The sequence below is a fragment of the Macrotis lagotis genome, chromosome X (genome assembly GCF_037893015.1).
Source record: "Macrotis lagotis isolate mMagLag1 chromosome X, bilby.v1.9.chrom.fasta, whole genome shotgun sequence".
Lineage (NCBI taxonomy): Eukaryota > Metazoa > Chordata > Mammalia > Peramelemorphia > Peramelidae > Macrotis > Macrotis lagotis.
In genome coordinates this window covers 666,569,965-666,589,675 of record NC_133666.1, presented here as the reverse complement: position 1 = coordinate 666,589,675, position 19,711 = coordinate 666,569,965, and the positions used below count along the sequence as shown (strand labels likewise).

The 19,711-nt window shown below is 40.9% G+C and overlaps 1 protein-coding gene across 3 annotated transcripts in view; it reads right to left on the bottom strand.

Moving 5' to 3' along the window:
- SCARB1 (scavenger receptor class B member 1) overlaps positions 1 to 19,471 on the bottom strand; it is a 109,419-nt gene extending 89,948 nt beyond the window's left edge. For 2 of the 3 annotated variants that reach the window (XM_074205385.1, XM_074205387.1), the window contains exon 1: positions 19,242 to 19,471. In XM_074205385.1, the coding sequence (XP_074061486.1) occupies positions 19,242 to 19,367 (126 nt within the window). In that variant the 5' untranslated portion in view covers positions 19,368 to 19,471. The remainder of the gene's footprint in view (positions 1 to 19,241) is intronic. The other variant, XM_074205386.1, reaches the window with a different exon arrangement.
- Positions 19,472 to 19,711: the final 240 nt, after the last annotated feature.

The following is a 19,711-nucleotide window of genomic DNA, read 5'->3' as shown; positions in this document are numbered from 1 at the left end:
GAAACCTGGGGTTCAGGTAAACTCTGACCCATACTACCTATGTACCCCAAGTTATACTCTTAATCATTCAAGGCTACAAAACAGCTTCTGATTACTGGGGACAGGAACTTCCTCACCAGAAGAGTTTCAGTCCAATAAAATCCCAGATTTAGGAACTGATCCTCCTCCTCAAAACAACCAAAAAACAAATACTGTTTTCCAGAGATAAAGTAAAATTGAGTCTTAGTCTAAAATTACTTTATTCACAAAACATCAGCATTTTTGTATATTCCCACCAAAAATCCAGCAGGAAGTGACAGAAAGAGAAATTCTATTTAAAATTGTTATGGATAGTATTATATTCACACAACTGCAACACATTTCATACTAAGTATGATAAATACAGATCTAAATTATTAGGGAATTTATTCATAATAGTACTTTTTGTGATAGGAAAGAAATGGAAGCAAAGTTAAATGCCCATTGATTGGAGAATGGCTAAACAAAGGGTTCTAAACTCTTTTTGTGCCTAGTCTCCTTTGGCAATCTGGTAAAGCCCATGGATCCCTTAAAAACTTTTTAAATACTTAAAATAAAAAACTTAAAATAAAAAACTAATAATATATTTTATAATATGATATTATAATATAGTAATACAAAGCCTATTTTTACATATAATATATAGTTATCAACTTTTTCAAAATAAATTCCTGGTCCCATCAGTTTTAAAAAACCCTGAGCTAAATAAATTGTAGCATATGAATGCCATAGAATATTACAATGCTATAGAAACAATTAATATACTGTATATAGAGAAGCATGGAAAAACTCATAATTTACTCCCTATAAGAATACTAACACATGGAAATTTCTCACATTCTTATACGAAAAAAATTTAAGAATGGACCCAGAGAGGGTAGAGTAGAGAAAATGGGTAAAGATAAACAGGAGAAAAATAAAATTAACTTTCTCCCTAGAGAAAACTAGGGAACACCTGATCAGAAAGGAAAAATCTATCAGGAAATGGAAAACTGATCACAAACCCATCACAGAGCCAAGATGCCGTAACAGTGGGGAATTCCAAGTAGTTAGACATTTATTGGAGATTGCTCAGTCAAAAGCAGAGCAATGGATGATTTCTAGACCAGCTTTAATGATCATGTCATCCTCCAAGATATCTGAGGGGAATTGCTTATGAGGAGATTGTCTTCACCAACAAGCAAGAGGTGGTTGTTTGAGTAAGAATGATGAGAGTTAGAGTTAGGGTTAGGGTTAGGGTCTGAAAATTAGGGTTAGGGTCTGAAAATTAGGGTTAGGGTTAGGGTTAGGGTTAGAGTTTAGGGTTAGGGTTAGGGTTAGGGTTAGGGTTAGGGTTAGGGTTAGGGTTAGGGTTAGGGTTAGGGTTTGGGTTAGGGTTAGGGTTGGGGTAAAAGAAAGGGTAGGGACCACTTCATTTTGGGGTTTATGAGAAGAAGAAAAGTAAAATCTGGCATGAGCTCCTAGATTTCAGGGACAGGCTAGGAACCCTGGACTGGAGTCAAGATTACCTGAGTTCAAATCCAGTCTTAGACACTTATTAGCTATGGAAACCTGAGCAAATCACTTAACCTCACTTGCTTCAGTTTTCTTTCCTATGAATTGAGCTAGAGAAGGAAATAGCAATATACTCCAGTATCTCTGCCAGGAATGGGGTCACAAAGAGTCAGATACAACTGAAATGGCCCAACAACAACATCAGAAAAGACAGAGAGGCAGTTGTTTGTGTGTGTGTGTGTGTGTGTGTGTGTGTGTGTGTGTGTGTTTTAAATAAAATCAATTACCTTGGAGTGACCCTGTAAAAATAATTATCAAAAATACTAGAACACAAAATGAGCAAAGATTGATGACTAGCACTAAGCATCTTAGGATGGGGGAAGAAAAAAGATCCAAGCAGGGATATAGGAGTGGATAGGATGATAATAATGTGAAGATAGGAGACTAACCTTTGCACTGAAAAGGAGTGACAAGAAATTCAGATCAGAAACTAAAACCCAAGGATGTTACATTGCAAAAACATCGCATTGCCCTTGAGTTCCCTGGGAAAAGCAGCACTAATCAAATCAATTGTTAGAATTGTTAAGCTACAGTCACTAATCTTTGTTTAAATTGCACAAGAGTACAGAGGGTGATGGCTAGGACTGAAGAAGGGTAAATGTATCCATTTTTAAAAGGAAAAAAAGTTCTGCAAATTCCAGACTTGACTTAGTAAAATGACACAATATATTATTAAACAAGTGGTTAGTTATGGAAGAAAGAGGTGATCACCAAGAGCCAGCATGGCCTCACCAAGAACATATCTTTAAAAACCAACTACAACTTCCTTTTTAGAAACTGTTTTTCAAAAGATGGATAGGGCAATTCTAGAGAGAAATTTCACCCAAATTTAAAGGAGGAAAAAAACCCATTTATTAAAGGTCGAGTAATAATTTTTCAAAGAAGACCAGAACATCAGGGAGGGGATGCCATGACAAAGCACATGAATTGAATTTGAGTGAGGAGGTGATGTGCTATGTCACCAGCCTCACTTTCTCCTCCAGAATCATCTGGGTCCAGTGGCCAGATATGATTCAGAATGCCTGGAGATGGCCCTAAATGTGGGGCAATCAGATCTAAGTAACTTGCCTAATACCCCACAGCTAGTAAGTGTCAGAGTCAGGATTTGAACTCCCATCCTCCTGATTCCAAGGCCAGTGCTCTATCCTCTATCTAACTGTTCAAAGAAGGTAAAAGATACTCCCTGCCCTCAAAGAGCTTCCTATCTAATGAGAAGACAATATGAAAACAAATTATAAACTGGATAAACTTGTCCTTAAGAGCAGGGACTGACTTTTCCCTTCTTTATATTCTCAGCACTAAGCATAGTCCTAGTACATAAGAGGCCCTTAAAAAATGTCTATGGACCACCTATTCTGCTTGGCTTCAGAAGGCAGAATTCATAACAATATGCAAAGTCACAGAGGCAGATTTAACTCGATTTCAGGAAAAAAGAAATAGATAAAATTTTACAAATAATTAGTGTTATTCAAAAATAACTATAATCTAGAATCATCAGAGTCGCTTTAATGATGGCAGGGGCTCCTGAAGATGACGAGGCCATATGCCCTAGTGATTGTCCTTCAAGGTACCAATAGTGTTGACTTAGAGGAAACCCCATCCTCAGGCCCTTCCAGTCTTCACAAGGCCAGGAACACTTTCCCCTCACTCCAACCCCAAGCAGCCATCTAAGGCCAACGCATTTCTGGCAAGTCATTGGAAAGAATCTTCATGATGGCTAAATCTTTCTGCAAGCAACTAAAGGCAATAGAGAACCTGGGGGTTCAAAACCACTGAGGCATCAATCGACTCTTCAGGGTAGAAGTGTATCCCAACTTTTTATCTTGTAAATCCTCTTCTTAACCCTACCCTCATGAAAGAATGCTTGCCTAAAGCACATTAGAGAAATGAATCATTTTTCTGGTGAGCTATATCTGCAGAAGGCAGCCTCTATAGATGTCATTCTTCTATATTTTTCTATAGAGGAAGGTCCTTCTATAGGAAATGGTCATCTCCCCTAGAAGACAACTTGGAGGGGCTCAGCCAAGTTCAACTTTGTTGGCATCCTCGTAGCATGACCAGAAGAAGCTTCCTTACCCCTGATGAGTTGAAGAGCCTTTCTTCCCTAGCAAGGAAAGCCCCATCATTCAGAGAAGCCTTGGGAAGAGGAAATTTTTTAGATGACCATTTAGGGCAGTTGATAGAGCATTGGGCCTGGAGACAGGAAGAATCATCTACCTGAGTTCAAATCTGACTTTGGACACAACTATTTGTATGACCCTGAACCAGTCACTTCACCCTGTTGCTGCCTCAGTTTCCTCATCTGTAAAATACCTGGAGAAGGAAATGGCAAAACCACTCCTATGTCTTTACCAAGAAAATCCCAGTGGGGTCATTAAGAGTCAGACACAACTGAAAATAACTGAACAAGATGACCATCTATTCCTCTAGAGTGAGATTCTGTGATGCTCTAGTAACTCAGTAAAACTGTTTAAGCAGAATTTATTATTTATGCAGAGTTCACTTCTAAAAGAAGATTTATCCATTAATGTCTTAAAAAACATAGCTCTATAGTTCAACTATTTTCAGTCATTGCTGAATTTTCAGTGTTATCTGAGAAAACAATCACATTTCTAAACTGTGTATTAATGTGAGTTTCTAAATGTGGTGTTTTGTTTTGTTTTATTCTTTACTGGACTCAGGAGATAGTGAGTTTCCTGTCATTGTAGTCTCCACACAGAGGAGGGATATCAACCTGCTGTTATCATAAGACAATTAACTGGCACAGTGGATAGAACATCAAGGGGCAACTAAAGTGGTACAGTGAATAGCCCTGGTATCACGAGAACCTGGGTTCAAATTAGCCCTCACACATTAACTGTGTGACCCTGGGCAAGTCATTTAATCCTATTAAAAACTAATCAACCAAGCAGCTAGGTGGTGCAGTGGATAGAACACTGGCCCTGGAGTCAGAAGGACCGGAGTTCCAATTCAACCTCAGACACTTAAGAATTGCCTAGCTGTGTAATCTTGGGAAAGTCACTTAACTCCATCGCCTTGCAAAAACCTAAATAAAAAAATACATACACACACACACACACACACACACACACACACACATATACATATATATATATATGTATGTATATATATATGACAGAGTACATGTCTGAAATCAACAAAATTATTCTTTTATTCAGTCCAATCTGATTCTTCATGACCCCAGTTGGGGTTTTCTTTGCAATAATACTGGAACGGTTTGCCATTTTTTTTGTCATTGGACATTCCTGTTTGGTGTCCCCAATAGTTCAGCTGCCTGCCATACTCTCAGGGTTCTAGGGGGACCCCTTAAGGGTTTTGTTTCCCCATACAATTAATGATGATTCCCACTGGTAATCAGAATTATTATAACACAGAATTAGAGATTTAAAGCTAAAGAGGACTTTGGAGGCCACCAAGTTCATCTAGTTCCTTTTCTGAATGAGAAAACAGAAGCACAGAGAATTAAGTATCTTTCCATGATTAGAAAGCCAGTAAGCATCTGAGGTAGGATTTGAACACAACATCTTATGATTCCAAATCCAGTACCCAAACCATTGGACTTTACCGAGGCTCCTCAGGAAGTAAAGTCCAGAAGCAATGAATGGTTTTAAGATAATATTTGAAATCTGGATACATCATTCTTCCATTTTTTTTCCTTCACTTTTCATGAAATGTTAATGGTGAATCATAGAGTCGCTATTTCTTTGGCAAATTATGGCCTGTGTTGATGAGAGTGCAGTGCAGTTCCAGGGGAAGACCCGGTTAGTGATTAAATGCTCACGTCCTAGGTGTTTTGTTCATGTTTTAACATGGTTGCTAAAGGTGAATCATTGAATAGGCGTTGCCTCAGTCAGACCTTTTAAAGACTTTAGCTTAAAAAAGCCAAGGTCTCAGACTGCATCCAGGCCCACCTCCAGTCGTCCTGATCCATATCTGGCCAGGTGAGGCAGGTGACTTAGCACAGCCCCACTCCCTCAAATCTAATTCCTGTGCTTGTCATGGCATCACCTTCCTGACGTCAGTCTTCTTTGAGAATCAAATATAAATACAACAACTACAACCATTAAACCAATTCAGTTCGATAAATACAACTGTCTATCGATCAGCTAGACGGCACAACGGATAGAGCGGTGGCCCGGGAGTTAGGACCACCTGAGCTCAAATCTAACCTTAGCTACTTACTAGCTATGTGACTTTGAACAAGTCACTTCATCCTGTTTGCCTCAATTTCCTCATCGATAAAATGTCTTGGAGAAGGAAATGATAGACTACATCAGTATCTTTGCAAAGAAAACCCCCAATAGGGTGGAAGAGTCAGATACAACTAAAACGTGAACACACGATAACATCTACTATGTTCCAGATACTCTGCTAAATATTAGGAATACCAAAAAAAGGGCAAAAGACTGTCCTCAAGGAGCTTAAGTCTATTGATGTTATAACCCATACTATTAATTATATCAATCATGATGACTTATTTTTTAAGCATTTATGAAGAGAGTAGAGTAATAATAGTTAATATTTTGTTTGAGGTCCACTCTCCCACAATTACATTCAGACTCCAGGGTAAGAGTGAGCTTTAACAGACAACAGCAGTGAAACCAGAATGGTTCACTTATGGCCAAAAGAGAAATAAACTCCTAACTCTTCATTACTAACAAAGTCCATTGCAAAAGGTCAAGATCCTTCAAGGGTCTTCCTCTGTCTGGTAAATAGATATCTCTATTTTTCTATGTCTTCATTTGTTCTCTGGACATCTCTCCTTGCTTTCTCCTTCTGAATCTTTATTTCAATGAACTGGTCAATGGTAGGCGAGGGGAAGGGAGAACCCAGGAAAAAAAAAATAGAAACTCTTCTTCCTCACAGGAGCAATTCCCTCTGAGGGAAGCCTGAATTGGGAGTTCACCAGCCACTGGCCCACTGTTGAAATTTCTCCAGTCATTTATAACTACAGGGAGACAGCTAGGTGGTGCAGTGGATAGAGCACTGGTCCTAGAGTCAAGAGGACCTGAGTTCAAATCCAGCCTCAGACATTTAATAATTACCTAGCTGTGTGACCTTGGGTAAGTCACTTAACCCCATTACCTTGCAACAACCTAAATAAAGATCCCAGCTGGTTAACCAATCAACTGTTTCATTTATTCAATCATACCTAATCCTGGGGATAGACCTGGAGTTCTTAACCTTAAGTCAATGAACTTGTTTTTAAATTTTGATAACCTTTAAATTTTAAGGTATATTATATGTAATCAATTTTCTTTATAAACCTAGGTATTTTATTTTATTCATTTAAAAATTGTATTGTGGGAAAGGGTCCATAATTTTTTCAGACTGTGAAAAAGATTACGAACCAATGAAAAAGATCATCTTATTTACACATTTATAACTTCATCAAGCTCTTACAGTGATCACATTAATTGAGATGGGATGGAACTCCCGCTCTCACAGAGGAATAAATAGAAAAGTTCCTTTGAGACACTGTGGGTTCCCACCCTAGTCTATAAAAAAGGTAAATACAAATAGACTCATATATGTATATATAGGACACAAAGCAGCCAAAGAGTTGTGCAGGCTGGGGGGGTGCGGGGGAAGAGGACCAAAGTAAACCAGATTCAGACACTAAAAATAAACTGAAGTTATTTAACAGTAGCCAAAACTAGGCTTGGTAACTTGGAAGGAATAAATGTGAAGTCCTGAGGTGGGAGGAATAGGAAGTTAGATAACTTAAGAAGAAGGAAAAACAAATCACAAGAAATGAAATTTAATTATATTCTAAAAAAAATGCTAGTCTTTTGCTCTGCCAATCAAAGGGCTGGGAAGGATGACCTGACACCCAGACCTCAGTCTGAATCCAATAACATTCTACTAGTCCACTGTGATGCTGACGTACCAGACACCACAAACAAGGTACAACTCAGAAAGAGTCCAAGAAAACAGTAGGTTGGCCCACCATCAAAGGTTGGGAGGGTGGGGAGGAAGAAGGAAGAAGGAGGAGTTGTGCTTAAAGGTCTACAATTTAAACACCCTTGGGTCCAAAAAAACTAGAAATGGGAAAGACAGATCACAAGACAAACTTGGGACTCAACACCATCTTCCCCATTACTTTGAATTCAGTTCAAAACAACCAAGATTTATTAAACACCAATCTTGTGTGCAAGGAACTAGACTAAGAGTTAGAAATACAAAGTTTAAAATCAACAAACTCTGGCCCCAGGGTCAAATCTGGTATAATCTATACCAGCATTGATTTTTTTTAATGCAAAAATAAAATCATTCTTAGCTCTGTGGGTCAAGGGCCACTGTCTGTCCACTGTAACTTAAAGAAGCAAAACTAGTTCCTATCTTAAAAGGTCTATTAGGGGATACAGCAAGTCTGAAGGTAAGGGTCAGTGTTGTATGTTATATATATGTATATATGTATATATATATATATATATACATATATACATATATATATGTATATATGTATATATATATATATATACATATATATATATATATGGGTTCCCTAAAAGGTAGGTAACCCCAGGAAATCATTAACAGACAAATCTGCAATTTTGTCCTTCCCTCTCCAAGGGAGATTTTAATTCCTATCCAAAGAAGGCATAGAAAGGTTATAAGACTGGATGAGTTGGTCTTATCTGAGAGAAAGAGAGGGGTAGAGAATTATATAAAGAATTATGTATAGAATTATATAAACTAAATATTGATGGCCTAAGGAAATGATTTTTTTAGGTTCATGAAACTTAAGGGAGAAAGGGTTGCCCAAGCCTATATCTGAAAGTGTTGGGAATTCAGCCATGGAGTCATTCTCTCCACCATACATGTAGCAGACCTGAAACCCAAGTTACATAAGTAAATAAAGAATAACTTGCCGATGGAAAGTGAAAAGCCTAAAAGCAGGCGAGCAAAGCAGAGATAAGGAAGGTGTGCGCTGTCTTCCAGATACACGTGACAGAGATGAATTTCAGAACAGGCTTTAGGCCATTTTAGAAAACAGAAAATACAAAAGGAAAGAATATATAATAAAACACTGAAGAGATAGACTGGATCCAGATGGGAAGAACTTAAAATGCCAGCTGAGGAGGTTGCATTTTATCCTAAAGCATAGAGACTATGGGGAACCTGGGCTCCATGAAATGTTTTTTAAAATACTTTAATAACTGTATTTCTGTAAAGTTGGTTCCCTTTGTAATCCAATGTATTTCATGCATACAAAAACATGATTTTGAGAAAAGATTCACAGACTTCACCAGACTGTTGCCAAAGGAGTCCATGAAAATTAGGGAAATTACTTTCCCTAGAAGTAAAAGGGGGATACAGGGAAAAGAAACTTTTGAAGGTAAAGGACAAATAAGGTTCTTCCAATCCTCGCTAATGAGTGTTCTTTCCCAGTTAAATCACATATGGTTAAAATATGGAAAGACTAATAGAAATCATCTAAGTCAGAGGTCAATAAACTATGGTCCGAAGGTCAGATCTGGTCTACTGCCTATTTTTGTGTGACCTTTGAATTAAGAATGGTATTTTATGATACATGACCATACAGTTTATGGTAAATATTCAAAAGAACAGTAAAAATCGTTCTCAGCTCATGAGGACCACGGGTCATATTTCTCTGACCTCGATTTAAACCAATTTCCTCATTATATTAGAGGAGGAAATTGAACTCTAGAGAGGTGATGGTAACCAAGTGGGGAAACAGGGCTGGAACTAAGGTTTTCTAACTCCAAACCAGACTCTACTGTAGCCCACTGCACCACAAAGTTATCCCTTCATTTTCCAGATGAGGATGGAGACCCAGAATGCAAAAATAGCTCACTCAAGCAAGTTCAGCCAGGAGGGTGGATGACATTGGAGAAAGGAGCAGTATGCTCCGTTTCCTTTCATAGAATTTTGGGGTGCCCATTCCCTGCCATTTGTGACTCAGGGGTTTGTACTGTTTAAGGATATATTTTTTCCAGTTGACTGTTGATCTAGAAAAACTAATAATTCAAAACTACTAAAGAAGAAGGAGCTGAGTAGGAATGCAAAATATGAAACCATTCCCCTGTCTTTACTTTGCAACTTCAAGTGAGGCAGGACTACTGGGAGCTGCTCCTAAGAGTGAAGTAGGGGGGCAGCTAGGTGGTGCAGTGGATAGAGCACCGGCCCTGGAGTCAGGAGGACCTGAGTTCAAATCCAGCCTCAGACACATAATAATGACCTAGCTGTGTGGCCTTGGCCAAGCCACTTAACCCCAATGCCTTGCAAAAACTTCAAAAAAAGAGAGTGAAGTAGGGAAGGAGCAGTGGTCTTGTCTTCCATCTGATCAAGGTGGCTAGAAGCTCACAGAAGTTGTTTCTGTCTTTTTGGTTTCTTTCTTCTCTGATGGTATTGCAAGTTTGGGAGAATCAAAGGTCATACCAGAGATGAATGAGTGGAAGTGTCTGCACTGGGATTGGAGAGATACCAACGGAAGATGATGAATGTCAGAGATAGAGATCCCTCAGAAGCCATCAGATGTAGACTCAGGAGTATGGACCCCAGGAGCCTAACTGGGATACCCATCCATCAGGAACAAAAAGGGAACTTGGTAATGATTCCACAAAGAAAGAAAGAAAAGGACCATGTCTATGCAAGAGAATGGACTAATTTTGGGCAAGCTCTTTATCCTCCCTCAGGGTTATGTTCTCAGTTTCATTTGCAAAATTAGAGGCTTGGACTAGTTGTCCTCCAGAGTACCTTCTAGCATCAAGGTCATATCCTCAGTCTTTTGTCAAGGGCTTTTCACATCTCATTGGGCTTTATAAGCCATAAAATGCTATATGATATAAATCATAAATATATAATTAAGATACATTATACATAAATGTATAAAGAGCTACATTCCTAAAGGAGATACCTATATAGAACCAAAAAAAAAATCACAAACTCAGAAATATTAAAGAAAGAATAAAAAAAGAACGTGCTTTGACAATCATTGCATCTTGGGAAATCATTAGATGTTCAAAAGACCAAGTTTCAAGAAACAATCTGAAAGTAAAACCTGTAGGTATGAGCCACAGTTAAAAGTTTTCATCTTAAGAGTCTAATTCATTGAGGAACTTATACCAAGTGCTAATCACTAGAGAACATACAAATTTGGTGACCACTCCCTACAGGGTTGGAAGGCTCTGGATAAATAACTGATGTCCTTCTCAGAACCAGTGATAGTGCTTATTTAACTAGCATTATTTTACTCTAGCTTTGGAGAGACCAATCATAACTCGGGCAGTTTCTGAACTTGTCTAAGGGGATTTGACCTACATGGGTAATCTTGGTCAAGTCATTTTATTGCACTCATCAGTAAAATGAGGGGCAATGAGACCTCTGAAGTCCCTTTAAGATTCTAGATCTAGGAGCCCTATTATCATCATCATCATCATCATTATCATATTCAGAGAGAGCTAGCCTCAAAAAGACCTGAGGCATGGTCTTTTGCTTCTGACAACTGGTTGTTTTACAACAATGTTCAGTGAACCCTCTTCTCAAGGAATCATTCATCTCCTGAAGCTTAAAGTCAGAGACCAGGTACCTATCTACATTGGTAGATCTCAAGGTCCTTCTATCAATGAAACAAGATCATTACAACCCTTCTACCAGGTGGTGCAGAAGATAAAGTATTGGACTTGGAAACAGAAAGACTCATCTTCATGAGTTCAAATATGGCCTTTAGACACTTTCTAGCTGTGTGAGTTTGGGCAAGTCACCCAACTCTGTTTGTCTCAGTTTCTTTATCTGTAAGATGAGTTGAAGAAGGAAACAGTGAAACCACTCCAGTGTCTCTGCCAAGAAAACCCCAAATGGGGTCATGAAGAGTCTGAACTGACATTTGGGAGTCATTATGCCTGATAAGGTAGATGCTCGAAGAATGTTTTCTTCTTTGATTTGATTACCTAGTCATATCCTTTCCTAGAGAAAAATCAAGTCCAGACCTAGCTTTAAAGAGCAGCAGCTAGAGAAAAATAACTCAGTTTCTTCATTTGTAAAAATGAGGAGTTTAGCTATTTAGGCTCCTCAGTCCCTTCTAGCTCTTTGTTCTGAGCTCCAAAAGGTCCCCAAAACAATGAGATCTTGCATTGTTGGACACTAGTTTAAAGTGAAAAAGAGGGAATAAGGAAGTATCTGGATGGACCAAAAGTCCTCTACTTTCAGCAGAAAAAAGGGAGATGCAAGTTGATTTGAGATTCATCGAGCCAGCAGAGTGGGTTAGGACAGAATAACTGCAGGGGTCACTGTGGAAGATCCTGCCAAGGCCAGATGGGAGGGCAGGGGAAGAAACAAATAAACATACAGAAACTATATCCTTTAGAAACTTCCTCAAAGCTTTTCTCACTTCCTCTCCCATTTCTGTCACAGGAAGAAGTTCACTGTGGGAGAAATTTTTAAAAGCACATCATGAAAGCAAGAAGAAAGGAACCCCTTTCTGGAAAAAGAACCAAGAAGCCCGAAATGGTTGATGTAACAGAAGTCAACAAAGATTTGGGTTCAAATCCTGCCTCTCCAATTCTGACTCACTGTGTGACCCTGTGTGACCCTGGACCAATCACCTAATCAATTAGTCACCACCCATTTATTAATGAATTACAAGCTGTGCTAAGGGTCAGGAATGCTAAGACAAAAACAATTCCTGCCCTCAAGGGACTTACATTCTGATAAGGGACATAAAAGACATACAAAGTTACCCCCAATGAGAAAAAAAAAGCTTGGAGTTTCAGTTTTTCCAGCTACAGAATGGGGATGCTTGACTCTAAGACACCCGAGGAAATAGAAACTACTCTAGCATCTTTGTCAATAGAACCCCAAATGAAGTCACGAAGAATCAGATACAACCAAAACACAACTCGACATTAACAAAAACAATGGTCTGGTTTTGGTCAAAAAAACCCAACAAGCCAACAAGGATATGAAACTACTGACCAGAAGTCAATTTGAAAACAGGAAGATGGGAATTCAGATCTCACCTTAGACCCTTATTAGCTACATGACCCTGGGTAAGTCATTTAACCAGTCTCAACTTCAATTTCTTTATCTGCAAAATGGAAATAATAATGGCACCCACTCTCTAGGCTCAAAAGAGATCAATCAGAAGTACAGCTAGAAGTTTTAATCATTTTCAATACAACTAAGACTTTGCTATTTTTTCTCCACATAAATTCACAGATTAAATAACTTAAATATAACCCTAAAATAACCCCAGGTTAAAAACATCTTCCTTGATGGGACTTACTGCACCTGCCCCACATTAACCTGGTAAACATGTATCCCCATACTTACTAAAGCTTATATACCAGTAGAATGGCAGTCTTTTTGGGGGGGGCTGGAAAATGTTTTCCTCTTTGTCTTTGTGTGCCACATTTCCTGAAGTGACTCATACTTAGATGGTGTTTTATACCATCTTAAATTAGATTGTCAGTAGGGATATTTTTCACGCACTTAAAAAATGTTTAACTAGACCTATGTGGGGCGGCTAGGTGGCGCAGTGGATAGAGCACCGGCCTTGGAGTCAGGAGTATTTGAGTTCAAGTCCGGCCTTTGACACTTAATAATTACCTAGCTGTGTGGCCCTTGGCAAGCCACTTAACCCCATTGCCTTGCAAAAAAAAAAAAAACCAAACTTAAAAAAATAAATAAATAGACCTATGATCCTATGGCAGCATCAACTTGGAAGCTGAAGTTAATGATACTGAACTGATGCACATGCTGTGAGACTTTTCCAAATTCCCACCCAATGGGGACCATCAGTTGGGTCATCAGCTGACAATGAAGTCTTTACTTAGAGCAAGCCACAAAAGCAAAATATAAAAATGATCCCCAGTCCTTGGGCCCCTCATCAGCTAGGAGTTATAGTGAATAGATGAAAGGACTTGAATCAGAAGACCTGAGTTCAAATTCAGTCTCAGATGCTAACCAGTGACTCTAGGCAAGTCTATAAAATGGAGAAAATAACAGTAGCTACATCACAAGACTGTTATGAGGAGCAAATGTGATAATATTATAAAGTATTTACATAGGTCGCTATTGTTCAGTAACCCCTTTTGGGGGGGAGTTCTGCTGGCAGAGATACTAGAGTAGTTTGCCATTTCCTTCTCCAGTTCATTTCATAGATGAGGAAACTGAGGCAAACAGGGATAATTGACTGTTTTTGTAGCTTGCTATAAATAAAGACTTCACACAGCTACTATCTTAGCCTGAAAAACAGTAAGCACTTAATAGATGCTTGTTTCTTTGCTTCCTTCAACTTCTTTCCATTTCTATAGCTTTAGACACTTGACTCTTACTAGCTATGTGACTTTGGGCAAGTCACTTAACCCTGACTGCCTTGAATCCAGGGCTATCTCCAGTCATCCTGATTCAGTCCTGGATCCAGATGGCTCTGGAGGAGAAACTGAGGCTAGTGACATAGCACAACACCCCCCCCCCCCAATCCAATTTACTTGCTTATTGTGGCATCACCTCCCTGATATCATGGTCTTCTTCAAGAACCAAAGACAAGGGTGGTTAGGTAGCACAGTGGATAAAACACTGGCCCTGGAGTCAGGAGTACCTGGGTTCAAATCCAGTCTCAGACACTTTGATAATTGCCTAGCTGTGTGGTCTTGGGCAAGCCACTTTAACCCCATTTGCCTTGAAAAAAAAAAACTTAAGAATCAAAGACAAACATCATTTCTACAGTAGCAGAGCAAAGAGCACTATTTAGGCTATCTACACACTTTGACATTTCAAATTGGAAATTCTTGTCCAATAACTAAAAATAAAACCCAAATTACCATCTCATCTGTGTAACAAGGCTTTATAATTTTCAAAGCACAGTCAAAATCTATTCTCTCACTGAATGTCCCCAAATCTCTCATCCCAAAAGGAAATTCTATGATTCCAATATGTTTAAGCTGACATCATAATCTGTTATCAATAGGGTCCGTATTATTGACAAGAGAACACATGCTAGGCTAGCAAGAAAGTTATGAATTTCTTCAGAAATACATAGCTTCTTGAGAAGTCCCAGTCTGGTATCACTACCAGTGCACTTGGATAGGAGGAGAAAAAAAAATCTTGCCACAGTGGTGTCCCCCTTTGCCCCCCCCATTCCACCACCACTACCCAACCCCAGATTTTCAGAAGAAAACATGAAGCAAACACAAAACTAAAAAACCAGATCATAGCGTCATCACTCATTAGTACTCTCAATCATTTAGATTACAAAACTTAGGAGATATTTAGGAAAAAAAGGAAAAGTCAAGGAGATCTGTGGCATGATTGACGCAGAGGCAGCCTCCTAAGCCAAAGACCTTGGCTACATCCAAGTCTTTCCCTATCACCAAGGTCTTATCAGTTTCCAAGGGTACCCCATTGCCATGGGGGAGGGAAAGTGGTCACATCAAAAACACAGTAATGAAAAAGGAACTTTGAGGTCAACAGGGGGATACTCTTCATTTTACAGTTGGGGAAACAGAGTCCTAGAAAGGTTATGGGATAGCCCCTAAATCAAAGAGAGGAAAAATTGAAATCTGGGCTCTCTGACTATAAGTTGAAAACCACTAAATGGGCTTTATAAAAATCACCCATACAAATTGTATATAGCAGATTTGCAGTTTCATGTGTAATCATCTTTTCTATTATACTGTGCTAAGGCAATGTTTGCTTTATTGCATAAATTAAAAAATATTTTAAAAGAAAGAAAATAAAAACAAAATAAAGCAAAAAATAAAAATTAGACTCACATTTACCTCAAGGAAGTCGTGGAAAGAAAGGTAAAAAATATTCATAGTTATACTCTGTGATAGCAAATAAATGAAATCAAACAAATGACCACTGATTGAGAAATGACTTTAAAAACCATAGAATGGGATATCCAGAAGCAGTTGAAAAGTGATTATGAAGATCTGCCTGAACTAATGCAGTCTATATATATATATATATATATATATATATATATATATATATATATATATATATTTGTCTAAATATTGAATCTCCCATTAGATCATAAACTCCTTGAAGTAAGGACCTTTTTTTTTAAGTGTTTTGTTTTTTGTTTTTTGGGGGTTTTTTTGTGAGGCAAATGGGGTTAAGTGGCTTGCCCAAGGCCACACAGCTAGGTGATTATTAAGTGTCTGAGTCCGAATTTGAACTCAGGTCCTCCTGATTCCAGGGCCAGTGCTCTATCCACTATACCACCTAGCTGCCCCAGGAACTTTTTTTTTTAAATCTCTTTTAGTATTCTCGCCCCACACACACACTCCAAGGCTTAACACAGTGTCTGACCCATGTGTTTATACATTTTTCAGATATGTGGGATTCTTTGTGACCTCATTAGGATTGAGTTTTCCTGACTCTGGGATTGGCACTCTAGCATTGATTCACTCAGCTATCCCACCTGGTCACATAGTAAGATGCTCCATAAATTGAGTTTATTATTAATAAATTGAGTTTTTAATTCAATAAATTTATTTTTAGGTTTTTTTGCAAGGCAAACGGGGTTAAGTGGCTTGCCCAAAGCCACACAGCTAGGTAATTATTAAGTGTCTGAGACCGGATTTGAACCCAGGTACTCCTGACTCCAAGGCCAGTGCTTTATCCACTACGCCACCTAGCCACCCCTAATTCAATAAATTTTTATGATTGATTGACTGAAACTAAAAAGGCAATATACATACAATGACTGTAACCATGTAGATAAAGAAAAGTCAGTAAAGATAATCTGAACTCTTGAGTAAATGAAAAACTAATAAAGGTCCCAGAGAAAAGACAATAAGCTTTCTTCCCTCCTCAAAGTAGAACCACTGGAGCAGAATATCACATACAGGTATAGAGAGGGTCACTTCCTGGATTTTTTTTGGATTATTTTTTTTTTTGACAGAAAACAGCCCCTTCAAGAAAGGGACATATATCACATATGATTTTTTAAAAGGCATTATTAACACATTCTTTTCTTAAGTCATAACAAAGAAGTCTGCTATGCCACTGAACTGAGTCATTCAGAGGGAACAGACTCCAGGCTCAAATGTATAATATTTATTAAATGCCTATTGTAAACAAGTATCCAAAGATGTTTTCTCTCTGCTATCATATGAATAGTAACTGCTGAATGGTTCATACTGTGAATAAGGGTGAAAGAAAGGAAAGGGTGGGGTCTTAGGATTATAAAATCATCTATTTAAAGTTGAATGGGTAGAGCACCCAGCCTGGAGTCAGGAAGACTCATCTTCCTGAGTTCAAATTTGGCCTCCGACATTTACTAGCTGAGGGACCCTGGGCAAGTCATTTCACTCTGATTGCCTCAGTTTCCTCATCTATAAAATAAGTTGGAGAAAGACATGACAAACCACTTCATTATCTCTGCCAAGAAAACATCAAATGGGTCACAAAGAGTTAGATACAACTGAAATGACTGAGCAACAACATTTAAAGTTGAAAGGAACCATCCTGAAATCCCAATTCCCCCTCATTCTACAGACGACAAATCTGAAGTAAATCATCGTATTTGGTATTGTGGAGAAGAGAAGACTTGGATCCAAATCTTGGCTCCCTTTGACCCTGGGCAAATCATACTCTATACCTGTTTTCCAATTGTAGTCACCTACAATATCGTAATCATCTAGTTACAAAGTAAATGGCAGAATTGTTGCGGTCTTGGGAGTTTGTTATTTTTTTTGAAATGCTTTTTTAAAAGTTAGCATATATAACTTTATAATTAGTGACCCAACCTCTACAATTCAAAAATCTTACAATTGCCTGGAGCACTGGGAACATGAGAGACCAGTGATCGACTGGGCCACCCTTCCCTTCTAGGACATCCTGGCCAATGTTTACTTCTTGGTCTCCAAAGCTCTCTATCCATTGAGTTTCTCCAAGAGGCACCAATATGCTCTGGACTAGTCATCAAGAGAATGGGCTGATTCTGCTTCTTTGGGGCTCCCCACCCTAGACAAAGTCACCTCCCTACACATCTCTACCCTCATCTGTACTATTCAGACATCAAGAGATATCACCTCCGGGTGGCCTATGGGAATGCCGAGGGTCCCATCAAAACTCAGCTGCTTCAGACTGACCATCTCCCTGATTTGGAGGGAGGTATATTTTGTGATTATCTCCCCAAGTTGATTTACATCTCAGCATTTCATAGAGCTCCACGTCAAAGGCAGGTATAAACCGTTGACATCTGTAAGATGATCAAAGCTTCTCACTGAGGATATAGGCCTTACTTTTCTCAGCAACTATGGAGAGGGAAGAGATAGATTTACCTTGAAATATATAATGGATATATATATATATATATATATATATCTATTCATACATATATTTACACATACATGTGTGTGGGTACATAGACGCATACATGTAAGCAAACATAGATACGTGCATTTTTTGCTTGTTGAGGCCATTGGGGTTAAAGTGACTTGCTCAGAGTAACACAGCTAGTAGTCAAGTGTCTGAAGCAGGATTTGAATTCAGGGCCTCTTAACTCCAAGACCCTTGAAATCTTAAAAGCCCTGTCTACCTGTCCTTCCCTCCCTTTGCTTTCTATTCTGTTTAAACAAACCATTTCACCGGTATGGAATGGGAGCTGGTTCCCCTCATCTCTGCCACTTACAATTCTGATTTTCCCTCAAGGCTCAGCTCAGGGGGTCACTCCTAAACCCCTTCTGTCAACCTCCTGGGTGTTAAGGTTCCGTCTCCCCAGAATGCCATTGTATTTACGCGTGTGTCTGCCCTTTGGTCTTTTTAGCCCCAGAAGAGCGACTTTAAAAAAGGTTTGGACCTCTAATGGAAGGAAAGGCTCAGAGGCTGAGAACTGTTCTACAAAGGGCTGGTTATCTTGCAGCCTGCAAGCGGTATTTACTCATCAGGGACCTACATTGGGGGACCCAGGAATGCAAAGGATTATTCTGGATTCCAACTGAGCCCGGGGAAGAATGGCACACAGAGGAAGAAAAAAGAGCGGCGGCCACTCCAGGCTGAGGCTAATTAATGAGATGCCAAGCAGGCAACATCCAGGCAAACAAAAGCAGCGGGTTCTGAGGCCAACGAGCCGGGAAGGGCGGCAGCAAACTTTGGCCCCGGTCATGCCGGCTTCTCTGGGGGCATCTGCCCTCTCCAGGAGCCTCCCGGCCTCGGCGGGGCAGTGCCAGGACCTCTGTGGACTCGCTGACTTCTCCAAGCCCCTTCCCCAAGGGATGCCTCCAGCTTACACGGGGCTCCGGACCCTCCCCTTTCCTTTTGATCTGAGGAAGCCCCTCTTTGAGACCCTCCAGCCCCCCGGCGGAGCAGAGGACTGGGGCTCAGCTGGTGGCTCTCGGATGGGGGGGAGCAGGCGGCCCCAGGCCCCTCCGGGGATGCACCGAGGCTCCCCCCTGAGCCGGATGAGTCTCGCCCCGGCTCCCGGGCGCCCCGGCAGCAGGGGCGGGTGGGGGTGTGGAAGGGCGGCCGGGGAGCCCCGGGAGCCCCGAGGTCGGGGCGCGTCCGGGAGGTCACCCCCGCCCCGTCTGTCTGCCCGCCAGCTCCAACACGAGCGGGGCGCCGGGGTTCTGGGGCTTCGGGGTTCTGGGGCGCCGGGGTTCTGGGGCTCGGGGTTCTGGGGCTCCGGGGCTCCTGGCCCGCAGGGGAGGCCCCCGGCCCCTACGCACCTGGAGGATCTGGTCCCGCAGCAGCTGGGGCAGCACCAGGCTCATGACGACGCCCAGCACCATGCACAGCAGCCCCGCCAGCCCCAGGGCCGCCGTGGTCCTGCAGCCCCCCAGCTTCGGCGCCATGGCCGGCCCGGGGCGCCCCGACGCGCTCGGCTGCGAAGGCTGGCACGGCTGCGAAGGCTGGCACGGCCGCGGGGAGCGGAGAGGAGCCGAGCGGAGCCGCGGGCAGAGTCAAGCCCGCCGCCCGCGCCGGCTTATGTCCGTGCCCCACCCCCCGCCCGGGAGGCCACGCCCCCGCCCCGCCCATCGCCCCGCCCGGCTCCGCCCCCTCTCCCGAGGCCGGCCCCGCCCCTGAGAGCCGCGGAGGGGGAGGGAGAGGAGGAGGAGGGAGAGGAGGAGGAAGAGGAGAGGAGGAGGGGAGGAAGAGGGGGAGAGGGAGGAGGAGGGAGAGGGGAGGGGGAGGAGGA